Here is a 12,822-nt window from a genome sequence, read left to right as displayed (position 1 = left end):
ATATATATATATATATATATATATATATATATATATATATATATATATATATATATATATATATTGAATTCTGTAACTTAATCGCCAATTTGACCAATACAGATGCATGTGTGCTTTTGTATTTTTTTGCAAGAGGGCGTGTCAATTCGTTCTCAATTACCAATCAATGTGGCGCTTCTCTCTCATTCTTTCATCTTTCTCTTTCTCTTTCGCACATGATGTTTTTTTCTCTTCTTCTTTCCTTCTCTCAACCAAAAACGGTACTTACAGAAAATAAAATAATAACAATAGGGGCGGAGCTAGAATGTTATGCAATGGCCTAAGACACGTGCCTTTAAGGCTCCTCATCATGAGTCAGCCGACCCAACTGGATGATATATAAACGCAACCGTGAATTGCAGGAACCATCCACTTCGGGATAGCCAAGGCTAAGAGACCGGACCAAACGTCGCTTACTCTTCTCACTTACCAATACTTACCAACGCCGTTTTATTTGCTTCCGAAAATCTTTCAAGAATGGCAAACATCCCTAAACCAGTCAGGAACCCAGAAATCAAACAAGACAAAGTAAATATGTTTCATTTCTTAATATACATTACTAACAGTCTTTTTCCATTTTTTTTTAACTTCAATTATAGTTTAATTTAGGAAAAAATTACTGACAGTTGTCATTATACTTCAAATCTTGAAGACCTTAACTTGCAGACCTCCAGATTAATCAATCAAGCTTTTACTTGCGGTTATTACCCATACAAAGTCCAATAAAGCAGCGTAATACATAATAAGTTTCCCTCCATCCTTCCATCTCATTCTTTATATATATATATATATATATATATATATATATATATATATATATATATATATATATATATATATATATATATATATATACTCGGGTTTTTTTTTAATATTCAAAAGTAATGGACTAGTGAATTCAACCAGGTTGTTAGATAGTGCTCTCTATTTACATCTTATAATTAAAATTCTGTGTTTTATGTTTTTTAACTCCAACTTGTAAAGAGTTCCTACCTAAAATAAAAATCCATTATTCATTGAACATATGAATAGTCAAGTCGCTGCCTGATGATATCTGTTGTTTGATTGAAACAAGTGGCTGTCTGTAGCAGCGGGATGTTAGCATGTTTATATAACAATAAACAAGTATTATATATATATATATATATATATATATATATATATATATATATATATTAGAATTTCGGGATACGGCATTAAAAATTAATAACAAAGTACACTATATAATACACATAAAATGACATTATAAATAACACCGTAAACGGAACAAATACCGTAACCAGGGACCGGAAAAACATCGTATTCCAAATCGTAACCCGAATAAAATTATTCTAGGGACGTATCCCGGGTTTTTACTGTATATAATTTTTATGGACATAAAAAATTATCCATGGACACGGATTTCTTGCTAACTATCAGTCATTAGCATGTCTGGACTCGTGCAAGGATTGAATCCACAATATATATATATATATATATATATATATATATATATATATATATATATATATATATATATATTAGTGAAGGATAAAATTGAATAAAAATATATAAATAAATTAAGTACAGAGGAAACAAAAAAAAACTACAAAAGAAAAACAAGAGATTGACCGGTTTCGTTCTAATTCATAAAATTAGTCGATATCACGCTTGTTTTCTTTCATCAGTGTTTAATTTGTTTCTACAAAATTTCATCTCAAGAGATATAGTGTGTTAAGCAACCATTTATTAAGTCGCCTGACAAGGGCCTCTGATTTTCTCCGACTATTTGTCCGAAACATTAACATGCCCAGTGCCGCGACCATGTAAATTTGTTTATATATATATATATATATATATATATATATATATATATATATATATATATATATATATTAATTATTATACCTATTTACTATGCCTCCCCACAGGACAGAGTTAGACACCAGGGTCGTTTTTTAACGTGGAGAAAAGGTATATATTAATTATTATAGTAAAAAATAATTATATATATATATATATATATATATATATATATATATATTTATAATTTATTTTGTACACACATTTAGGTAATCATGAATATGTTTGTAAAAGCATCATCGCCTGATGATTTTTCTAGTTATTTATAACTTATTGACTGAAACATTCGTAACTGTTCAGCGATACCTAAAACTTTGTAAAAAGTATATATATATATATATATATATATATATATATATATATATATATATATATATATATATACATGTTTTTATTATTTCGACTTCGGGAGTATTTGCTTAAATCATTACAAGATTGCTTTTATAGATGGGATAAACAAATCACTCAGCTTATGTCGTCAGACCATTTAAGTCAAATGTTTGGCTTAAATGGTCTGACGACATAAGCTAGATAATTTGTTTATCCCATCTATAGAAACAATCTTGTAATGATCTAAGCAAATACTCCTGAGGTTGAAACAATAAAAACATATTTAGTTCTACCAATATATAGAGCACCTTTTCCGTTTTTTTTTTACACAACATACATCTTAATATATATATATATATATATATATATATATATATATATATATATATATATATAAACGGGTTAAACAATTAGCCATTTTCCAATATTAGAAGAGGGTATTGTAAAGCACTGTATCAATATTTGTTGCATAAATTTCAGTTTGAGGATTATCAGTCAGTGCCATTTATTTAACGTAGATGCTGTCTCCATCTCCACGTTACTCGGTGACCTTCTAGGGATTTATTTGAAATAAGATGATGGGAGTAAAATACCTAACGAAACCATTAGCCTCTTTTTAGGCCATTCACTATTTGAAAAGGAATCGAACCATCAAGTCTATATTTGACTTCTTTTCTTTTCTTTTTTTTTTTTTGTCGTTGCTGAATCATTCCGGGGAAATCGAAAATCGGTGATGCTGATTCTTCCACAGATTTTTTTCTTCAGACAGCACTAAAAAGCTTTCGAAAGGTCATGTGCGACATATCACCGTAGGACTTCTTCTCTACTGATTACAACTGGCTTGCCTTCAAATCCAATTCCAACACAGTCTTGTCATGGATCGCCTCATACGTAATCAAACGCAGATAATATCATTGATCAATATTAGAGCTTCCATAGTGTTCCTCATCTTTCAGCTGGTAATCATTTCCATCACATTGACCCTTATCCTTGAGTAACTCTTTGCCTTGATAACTGGTGACCTTAAAAGTAAAATTAAAAAAAAGTAAGGTTTCAAGAAACAACAATCCTGAGGTACACTACAAGATAAAACCTACATTCATTGAAATGAAGAATTTAATTGCTTCCCCAAAGAGAGTAATATGTGACAGAAGGTCGTTTTTAATGTGGGGAATACCAGCTCCCCCCAAAATGGGCACTCTGGAAGTAGGCACAGATAAAAATTACCTTAATATAAAAGGGTTTCCCCTACATTGACTAAAGACAAATTTACTTGAGTGTAGCACCAGAACAGATAATACACTCTGATCTTAGCCCGTTGCAAAAACTCAGTATAGAGGAGAGGGGGAGATAAATTTATGAACGCCGTTAGTCATCATCATATCGTATGAATCCGGTTATGCTATTGTTGGTATTGGTTTCCCCGATATTTTTCTAGTCACAATTCTTTCTAGAAAGACATCGGGGATTACGGGGGTGAATAAACTCTTGTAGCTGAACCTCACTTATGACAATAAATTTCTAGTATGACATTTGTTAGTGCTGAAATGATAAGTGCTTCTATATTAAACGAACCAATCGAAATATTGAATTTCAAGTAAAATAAATGGTACCTACGTAATTGTCATGGCGAAAATATCAACATATCCCAAAATGACGAAAAACGATAAGGTAGAAATATGATGATAAATGAAAAAAAAAAGGAAATTTATGAAATGGAGCGAAATCACTATATTACGCTTACTAAAAAAAAAAAAAAAAAAAAAAAAGAGACCAGTTGTCAGGGGAGATAATGAAGTTCTATTGCTTATGTCACGTGACGAATGAAATTACAAATATTGGGAAAATTTTATTTCCCATATAACTTTTATCGAAAAATTTTTCTTACCTTATTGTTTTCCGTAATTTTTGGATATGTTACTATTTGCGACATGAAAATGACGTGGGTACCATTTGTTTTACTTGAAATTCAATATTTCGATTTTTTAATTTCGTTCAGCATAGACGCACTGAAGGCTTCGTTTAACTGAACGAAACGAGCCCAACCGTTGTTTAATTAAAACTGCCGGGGAGACACGATGTTGTCCGGGATTGAATGATAACCAACGAATGTTTCACACTCCCATATTTTTATTGTCATCGAAATCGGTGTTATCGCCCATTTTTCAATCAAATAAATTGATTGCCTGCTCTAGTTAGGGACCCATAGTGGTGCACCGGGAAAAAGCTTCACGTGCCTCTGGCAGTGACGTAGTCCACAATGTCTTGAATTAAAAGTTTAGAATGCAAAGTCAAGTATTATGCGTCAGTTGTGCTCTAAACAGAAACATTCACTTCGAACATGCCTCTGTCATATCAAAGAACCTACTGTTGATTTTAAATGCCGAGCTTTTTGACTTGTGTGGTAATAAAACTTTTCAAATGCATTTGTGATGTTAGGATGTGTAAGGTGTTAACTTTCGTCAAAATCGCCTGTTCCTTCATTGATCGGATTATTTCGATTATCGATTATTGATACTGAAGACATTCCGATGCAAAACCTATCTAAGAATACTGCCAGGCACATAAAGTATGTTCGTGTGAAATTTCATAAAAATCGGCCCAGCCGTTTTCGAGTCCATAAGGTTCGAACTCACGCACATATGCGCAGACAAAGTTCTTTTTTTATATATATATTATATAATAGTAGAGCAGACAGAATAGAATATAATAGATTAATAGAAAAAAAGAAGAAAAGAAAAAACACTGGGATGATTTAAAAAAAAAAAACAGCTAATTCTTTTATTTGGTTACTCTTTTCATACGTTGACATGGACACAAAGAAAGAGTCTGTTTTTACTACTCTTTTATAAAATCGTATTAAACCCACACATATACCATTCAAACACTACCGTGTGTGAATATATGATTAAGTGGCAGTTTTAGTCATTTAGAACTGCTTCGCAGCTCACCCATTTTTCGATTAAATTTCAAGCAATTATTTCAGTTTATAGATCACCTTCTCAGCTATATTGTGAAAAAAATTCAATTTTCGTTCAGTAGAACAAAAGTTATGATGAATTTACTGTTGTTCAAAATCGTAAAAAAACGTAAGGAGGTGAGCGACGTTTTTTATGACTTCAGTGGCTACTGTTGCTATTAATTCGAAAAGAGAAGTAACAAGTGAAAGAGAGAATGAAAGCATGAAAGGGAGATAATTGGGGGATTTTATTGAAAGCAGACGAGTGCCGTACATTTTTTATTACATATGTGTTTATGGGGGCAAAATAATAAGACTGAAATTAAACAAAGAACAAGTGAATTTATTGGAAGCCTGGAAAAATCATGGATTACAATAGAAAAATGCGAGCATGAAAGGTAGTATCTGAAAGTGTAGTATCTGTTCTGCAGATGCTGCACTTAAGGTAATTTGGCCCAGTCAATGGAGGGGAAACCCTCTATACTGGGACAATTATTATTTTTGGTAACCAGAGTGGCCCCTCTTTGCCTACTTTTAGAGGAAATGGTTTTTACCCCACATTAAAAACGGCCTTGTGCCTAATTTGCTTTGGTGGGGAAGCAAATAAATACATTAAACATGGAAAATTAAAGGACTAGTTGGTAAAACTGGAAAAGAAAAGATATTCTAGTAAAAATATAATAAATTTATAACTTAAAATATTGCAGCATTAAGAATTTTTTGAATTCAATTTATAACATTATATAATCAATTCTTAATGCTGCAATATTTCAAGTTATAAATTTATTATACTTTTTACTAGAATATGTTGCCCTTTTCTTTTCTAGTTTTAAGAACTAGTCCTTTACTTTTCGATGTTTAAGCTTAACAATATTACTTTTCATGCTCGCATTTTTCTATTGTAATAAAATCGCATTTTTATGTTTATTTCGATTCCCCCACCACTTTCTGTTACTTAGAAACATTGTATAACTTTTTTCTATGACGTCACTCTACACATAGTTTGTACCAGTCAAGGATACGTTCTCGACAATCAGCCCTACAGTGGTTTTGTTGCTGTCGTGTTAAAGTGTCGTTCTGTTTAGTTCAAGGAGGCGCACCTTCCTAAACATTACTTGCTCTTTGAGAGGTAATGAGTTTATTGTTTATGCAGGTATTGCTCCTCGGGCATTTTTGTTTTACATGGGGTGATTCTCTCAATCTGTTTGCCTTTCCAAAACACACCTGGCCTTGGGTCTAAATTCTCGATGAAGAGGTAAATATGCACTCTTCATGCGATTAGCAATTTTTCGCTTCCAGTTTTTCTTTTCATACGTTTCTTTCTCGTCTGACCTTCTAACCTGGACAGACAAGCCTTTATTCCGGCTAGCTTCTGAGAGCATTCAAAATGAAAATTATTATATGTGTGAATTTCCGAGAGCTCACTTTGATGTTCGAAACCCGCTCGCTTGATCAGCAATCGGGCATCTTTACTCCTACACGAGTAAGCTAAATTATAATGCTATTTCTGTTTTTACATTTGCATTATCGACTATCGACAGAGCTCACTCCTTTAAAGAAGAACAACGCTTTCCGTTAGGTGCAAGCCGTTTATTCCCTTACTAGAGAGCTGAACCCACGATTCAGAAATCTATCTGTCTAGTTATGTATCTATCTCCTTAGAGATTAGAGCATTCTTGTAATAATCTGGTCCCTGTTTATTGCGGTGGGATCTTAGCGCTTTGTAGTTTTAGGGTGTCCACTTCTCCTTTTGAAAAGGGGTTAGTTTATTGCTAATCATGTGATTACCGGGGAATGCCGGGGAATACCGACAGGGCTGTGCAAGCACTGTTTGGATAACAGTGCATATTTTTGTAAATTCATTTAAATACACAGACATGACAGTAGTATGTGTTATCTTCATCTTCATGGTTGTTGTTGCTTCACCACTTGAAGAAGGCCATAGGATGAGTTGGCCGATACGTGGTGAAACAACAACTATGAAGATGAGGATAACAGTCTTCAAAAAATTGAATACATAAATTATAAAGCCTCATCTCAAAGGATTCAAAAATAAAAATAAGGTTAAGGTTTCTTCAGAGGTGCTGACTTCTTAATCCCATTTTCCGACCCCGATGTCACAGTTCTTGAAGTGGGAGAGAACTAAAATTCTATCTCGACTGTCTGAAAATATATTTGTCTGTGCTATGTATGCGTTGTCCATCTGCAAAGAATGTGTCTAATCGAAATAACCAGCCAGTTTGGAATAACGCAGTTATTTCCTGCGATTACATCGGTCCATGGATAAAATGTTTTGTTTTCTGACTAACAATCGCCGGTGACTGAGTCAAAGGTGCGGATGTGCAACTTCTAACGAGTGAATTCGTCCGCCTTGATATTCGGTTAAACATAATTGAACGTTTTGCACCGACTTTACGGCGGAACCGTTACCGTCTCGTGCCCAGCAAGTGTGTGATTACAGAAACACGGCCGATAACAGAGCGAAATAATGAGAACGTGGACGGTCCTTTACACACACACACACACACACACACACACACACACACACACACACACACAGTTCTGAAAATATCTGTCTATATGGCAATGAAGCAACACGGAATCTTCCACGTTCATCTTCGTAAGGCATTATCAGACTTAACTTTTAGCCTGACGATTCCTTAACGGAATAAAATGCGAAAGATTCTGTATAACTTAATTGTTATAAATTTTCAAAGATTAGTACCAACTCTCCTCGCGTCTTGAGCACCGGTGAAACACGAAAAACACCCGTCTAGCTGAATCCACTGTGAAAAATTTCGCTAAACGTTGCTTAACTTCGGTAATCTAACGGGAACCAGTGTCTCAGCGTGAAATAATGTGTATATATATATATATATATATATATATATATATATATATATATATATATATATATATATATATATATATATACTAGCAGGGGTGCCCGGCGTTGCTCGGGTGTTTGGAGGTGTATGCTGTGCAAAAAAAGCAAAAAAAAAAAAAAAAAAAAAATGATTAATTTTTTAAAACTTTGACCCCTATTATGACCCCTTAAAATTTATAGTCTCGGGCTCAAATCACTTTATTAAGTTAGATCCAGGTTCAAGGAGCCTATATCTAAAATTTCAAGTGTCTAGACCCAAAATTGTCGGAGGAGTTTGGTAGAGTTCTTAAAGGTCAAATCGTTGAAATTTGACCCCTTAACAGCCAAATTTCTGGCTGACACCCGTCACATCGATTTTCCCAAATCTCAGTACCCGGTATTTCAAATTTCGAGTCTATAGACTAAAAATTGACAGAGTTATTGCGTAGGGAAATGTACACAGACAGACAGGCACACAGACAGACAGACAGACAGACACGTTCACTTTTATAGATATATAGAATAGATATATATATATATATATATATATGTGTGTGTGTGTGGGGGTATATATATGTATATATATGCATATATATATGACAATCTGCAATATACACACAATATATTGTATCAATTCATAATATTACGTGTATATACAAGAAATAATGAAATAACACACACACACACACATATATATATATATAAATCACTATACACATAAATCATTATATATATGTGTGTGTGTGTGTGTGTGTGTGTGTGTGTGTTATCTATATTATTTGTATTATTCGAACTACTGTTCTCATCTTGGCTGTTATTGTTACAACGTTTCGGCCATTGTAACCTTCCATCTTTTTCATGTTTTTTTTTTCAACTTTTGAATCCCTGTGTCCATCTCAATGGCGTATACGATAATTTTAAACTGAACTCTTTATTTAATCCATTCGTATAGATTGATCTTGTTCCGCCAGACATAGTCAGGTATAAATATTAATTATTATATCATTCTTAGTCATTACCCACTGCGCAGCAGTTAAAGGCATTGATTAAAATTAATTATTAAGTTACAGTCTTCTGCAGGGTGAGGGTTCAAACCTTATTGAAGGCGATAATAACTAATAGTAGCGTTGATAATCTATTTGCTTTATATGAAACTGAAGCATGGACTGTACTAGCAGAGCATGAGTGGGCGCTTAATGTCTTTGAAATGAAACGTTTAAGAAGCCTCCTTGGAGTAACAATACAACAGAAAGGAATACAGATATCAGAAAGAAACTTCAGATTAACAGATCCAATAACAACGAGACAACGATTTTGTTGTAAATTTTCAATTCCGATACAATTAGCGACTCTGGTTTCGATTCTTCTAAAATCTCTACATATTTAGCTACAGAGTTTTGCTGTTTTTGTTTTTGTTGAGTTTGTCTAATAGTTTTGTTTTTCTATTTTCGAATCATCGTACAACCCCATGAAATATCTGCATATAATTTTGCAAACGTAAAAATACATCTGTGTGCAGACTTTGGTTTTATTGATGGTTTAAAATCAATAGAGGTTTAGTATTTTACCATTAGAACTAGCGCTGGAAAATTGAGTTTTAAATGAAATTATATATATATATATATATATATATATATATATATATATGTGTGTGTGTGTGTGTGTGTGTGTGTGTGTGTGTGTGTGTGTGTGTCTATATTTTGAAATGATATTACCGTTAATAAGCGTCTTCAACCTTTAAGAACATTTTCCCTAGAAAATCGCCCATATATCTTTGGACGTAAACAAATATTATTTATTACTTATTTTATTTGACTTATTTTACTGTTTTATAAGCATAGTAAAATAATGAATAAATAATGTACATATAATTATAATTCATATTTAATAAAAAATATATAATGATCATTTTTATATATAGTTAATTAGAATTCATATTTAATGAGCCTAATAAAAGAGTAATAAAAAATGAGCATGCCAATGAATAATAAACACTTACAAGCCCCTTGGAAAAACTTCAAATTAACTACGAAAATTGCCATTTTTACATCTCCAACACATTTGAAAATAATTTCTGACGAGGACGCTTCACAGAACGTCTGAAACGCGCATAAAAACGATTTCAATGACTTAAAAACATTATTACAATGATCCAAACATAATTTTCAATGAAAAACCAAGACACGGAATAATAAAATAATGTTAAAAAATACACATTGTTGGTGACTACACCCTTATTTAAATATATATATCAACAATTAAAGAATCATTTTTTGCGTCTGAAAATAGGCACAGAATTTTCCCATTCCGATAACCTAGATGTTCCAATTTTTCTGATTTCTGATTCCGATTCAGATTAATCGTCACAATAATAGTTGATGCTGGTGTTCAGCTTTTGACAGCTGAATGACCAACACACTACGTTGGTAAGTGGCAAGCATGTGGCTAAGTTCTTCATAATGTACATTCTGTGATTGAAATAAAAGATGACCAAAGATAATAAACAAATATTTTTTTCTTTCTTTCCAGATTTTCATTAACAACCAGTTTGTGAATTCGGATAGTAACAAAACCTACCCAGTTTACAACCCTTTTAACAGTGAAAAGATCTGCGATGTCCAGGAAGGTGATAAGGTAGGTTTAAACCATTATTTACTCTCAAATAGTAACATAACTTTACGAGGGGTGTGCAATAAGTAATGCCCCTGACCCACTTCCCATAGCAGTAGAACAACAAAACTTGGCGCAGTTATTAGTTTTTCTCTACATAGGAACTACTCAGAGTTATGCATTTCTCCCATCGTTTGATGCAGCTCGGGACACCGTTTTTGTAGAACACCCCAGGTTGGTCCTCCAACCACGACGTGACTTCAGAAATCAAAGCTGCATCATTTGGGAAACGGTTTTCTTTCAAAAACAATTTCATAGCTGGGAGGAAGTGAAAGTCAGAGGGTACAAGACCAGGAGAGTAGGGAAAATTGGGGAGGATTTCATAACCACACGGCCGTGCTTCTGATCTGGCGACATGCGAGTTGTGGACCGGAGCGTTGTTCTGCAGGAGAAGGGTACCTTTGCTGATCTTGCCCCGTCTCTTGATTTTGATAGCTTCCCTTAATTTCCTCAAAAGCGAAGCATAATAGGCTCCAGTAATTGTGGTAACTTTTGCTAGGAAATCTGTCATCACTACTCCGTCCTGGTCCCAGAAGACTGTGAGCATGACCTTGCCAGCGGAGGGCTGCACCCTTGCCTTCTTTGGAGGTGGTGAGTCCAAGTGCTTCCACTGCATTGACTTTGGTCTCTGGATCATAGTGATGGATCCAGGTTTTATTCTGTCTAATCAGTCTTTTGAAAAACTTTGACTCATCTTCTTGGCACATCTCCAAATTCATCCTCAAGCACTCGACGCGTTCTCGCTTCTGGAATGGTGTGAGCAATCTGGGAATCCATTTGGCAGACACCTTATGCATATGCAAATGGTCATGAATGATATTTTCCACAGACCCTGTACTTATCTTGACATCTTGGGCTAGTTGGCGAATAGTAATGCGCCGATCTTTCAAAATGGCAGCCTCAACTTAACGCACAGATGCCTCATCAATGGCAGAAGAGGGGCGACCAGGTCTGGGAGCTGTTTCCACAGACTTCCGGCCATGTTTGAATTCACAATGCCAGCGTTTTACAAGGTCATATGATGGGGCATTATCACCATAAGTTTCTTTCATTTCATCAAAAGTCTCCTGTGGTGTGCGTCCTTTCAAATACAAAAACCGGATCACTGCTCGACATTCAAGAGACTCCATTTCACACCTGATTAGTTCAAAAACCTGTAAAACAGAAACCACAATTAGTTCAGAGCTGTAATTTGCAACATAAACCGTAGAGATATAAATCATTGCACATACAAAATTTCAGCTAGATCAGACAACTGAAAGTAGGTCAGAGGCATTACTTATTACACGCTCCTCGTATCTTCTACCGGTGTCGGATGAGGAAATTTCATTGCCATCTCAACCTACATATTTAGTGAAACTCAGGTTTCCGGTCAGGAAACTAAGCCACGGCATTTTTCCCTCGGCACCAAAACCGACAAAGTCTAGGTCATTCATGATTCACTGTTGATTGAGGTATGCTGCCGATCTTATGAAGTTCTAGGAGGTTCACTTTCCCAGGATTTGCCTACTCTCTTTGATAATGAGTTAGTTTATTGGTAATCGCTCAAAGCGCCCTTTACCGGAGAATAACGACATGGCTGCACAGACACTTTTTGCAGGACAGAGGTTTCCTCTTTGGTGGTGGGTGGAGGCCTGTTTTTCAACTCCACGTTCCTGACTATTGTGTCTAATTTGCCGTGGGATAGAGATACCCTAAATTTTCCTGATTTGGCCAGAGTAAAGAAACTAAAAAAAAAATTAACTAAGCAAAGGGAACCAAAATGAAATTAAAAACACATTCCTCGTAAAAGGTGTGTGCGAAGAAATCCAGAAAGTTTCAACGATGACGCATCCAATAAATTTAGAAGAGCTGACTTTCAACGAAACTTATAAGACATTACCTTACGAAATTAGCGGATAGAATTTATTTTTGATTAACCGCCATTATTTTTAAATGGATGCAAATTTATATTTGGCCAATACAATTTGAATAATTGAAGTCGTTTCCTAATGCTAAAATTCGGTATGTTACGCACAAATAGTTGATAATTAGTATTATTTAGATTATTCCAACTACTCTTTAGTGTTATTCTCAGTCTTTCGGTCGGCTCGACCTTCTTCAGGCATGTCTTGTC

General features: G+C 34.2%; 1 protein-coding gene across 1 annotated transcript in view; it reads left to right on the top strand.

The window, feature by feature from the left end:
• The first annotated feature begins 360 nt into the window (after positions 1 to 360).
• LOC145268195 (omega-crystallin-like) overlaps positions 361 to 12,822 on the top strand; it is a 54,618-nt gene continuing 42,156 nt past the window's right edge. The window contains exons 1-2 of the mRNA XM_080123444.1: positions 361 to 567; positions 10,566 to 10,670. Of these exons, the coding sequence (XP_079979570.1) occupies positions 517 to 567; positions 10,566 to 10,670 (156 nt within the window). The 5' untranslated portion in view covers positions 361 to 516. The remainder of the gene's footprint in view (positions 568 to 10,565; positions 10,671 to 12,822) is intronic.

The sequence above is a fragment of the Euprymna scolopes genome, chromosome 4 (assembly GCF_053919585.1).
Source record: "Euprymna scolopes isolate OS-2025 chromosome 4, ASM5391958v1, whole genome shotgun sequence".
Lineage (NCBI taxonomy): Eukaryota > Metazoa > Mollusca > Cephalopoda > Sepiida > Sepiolidae > Euprymna > Euprymna scolopes.
The sequence above is the reverse complement of the archived record's forward strand: the minus strand, read 5'-3'. Positions and strand labels throughout refer to the sequence as shown.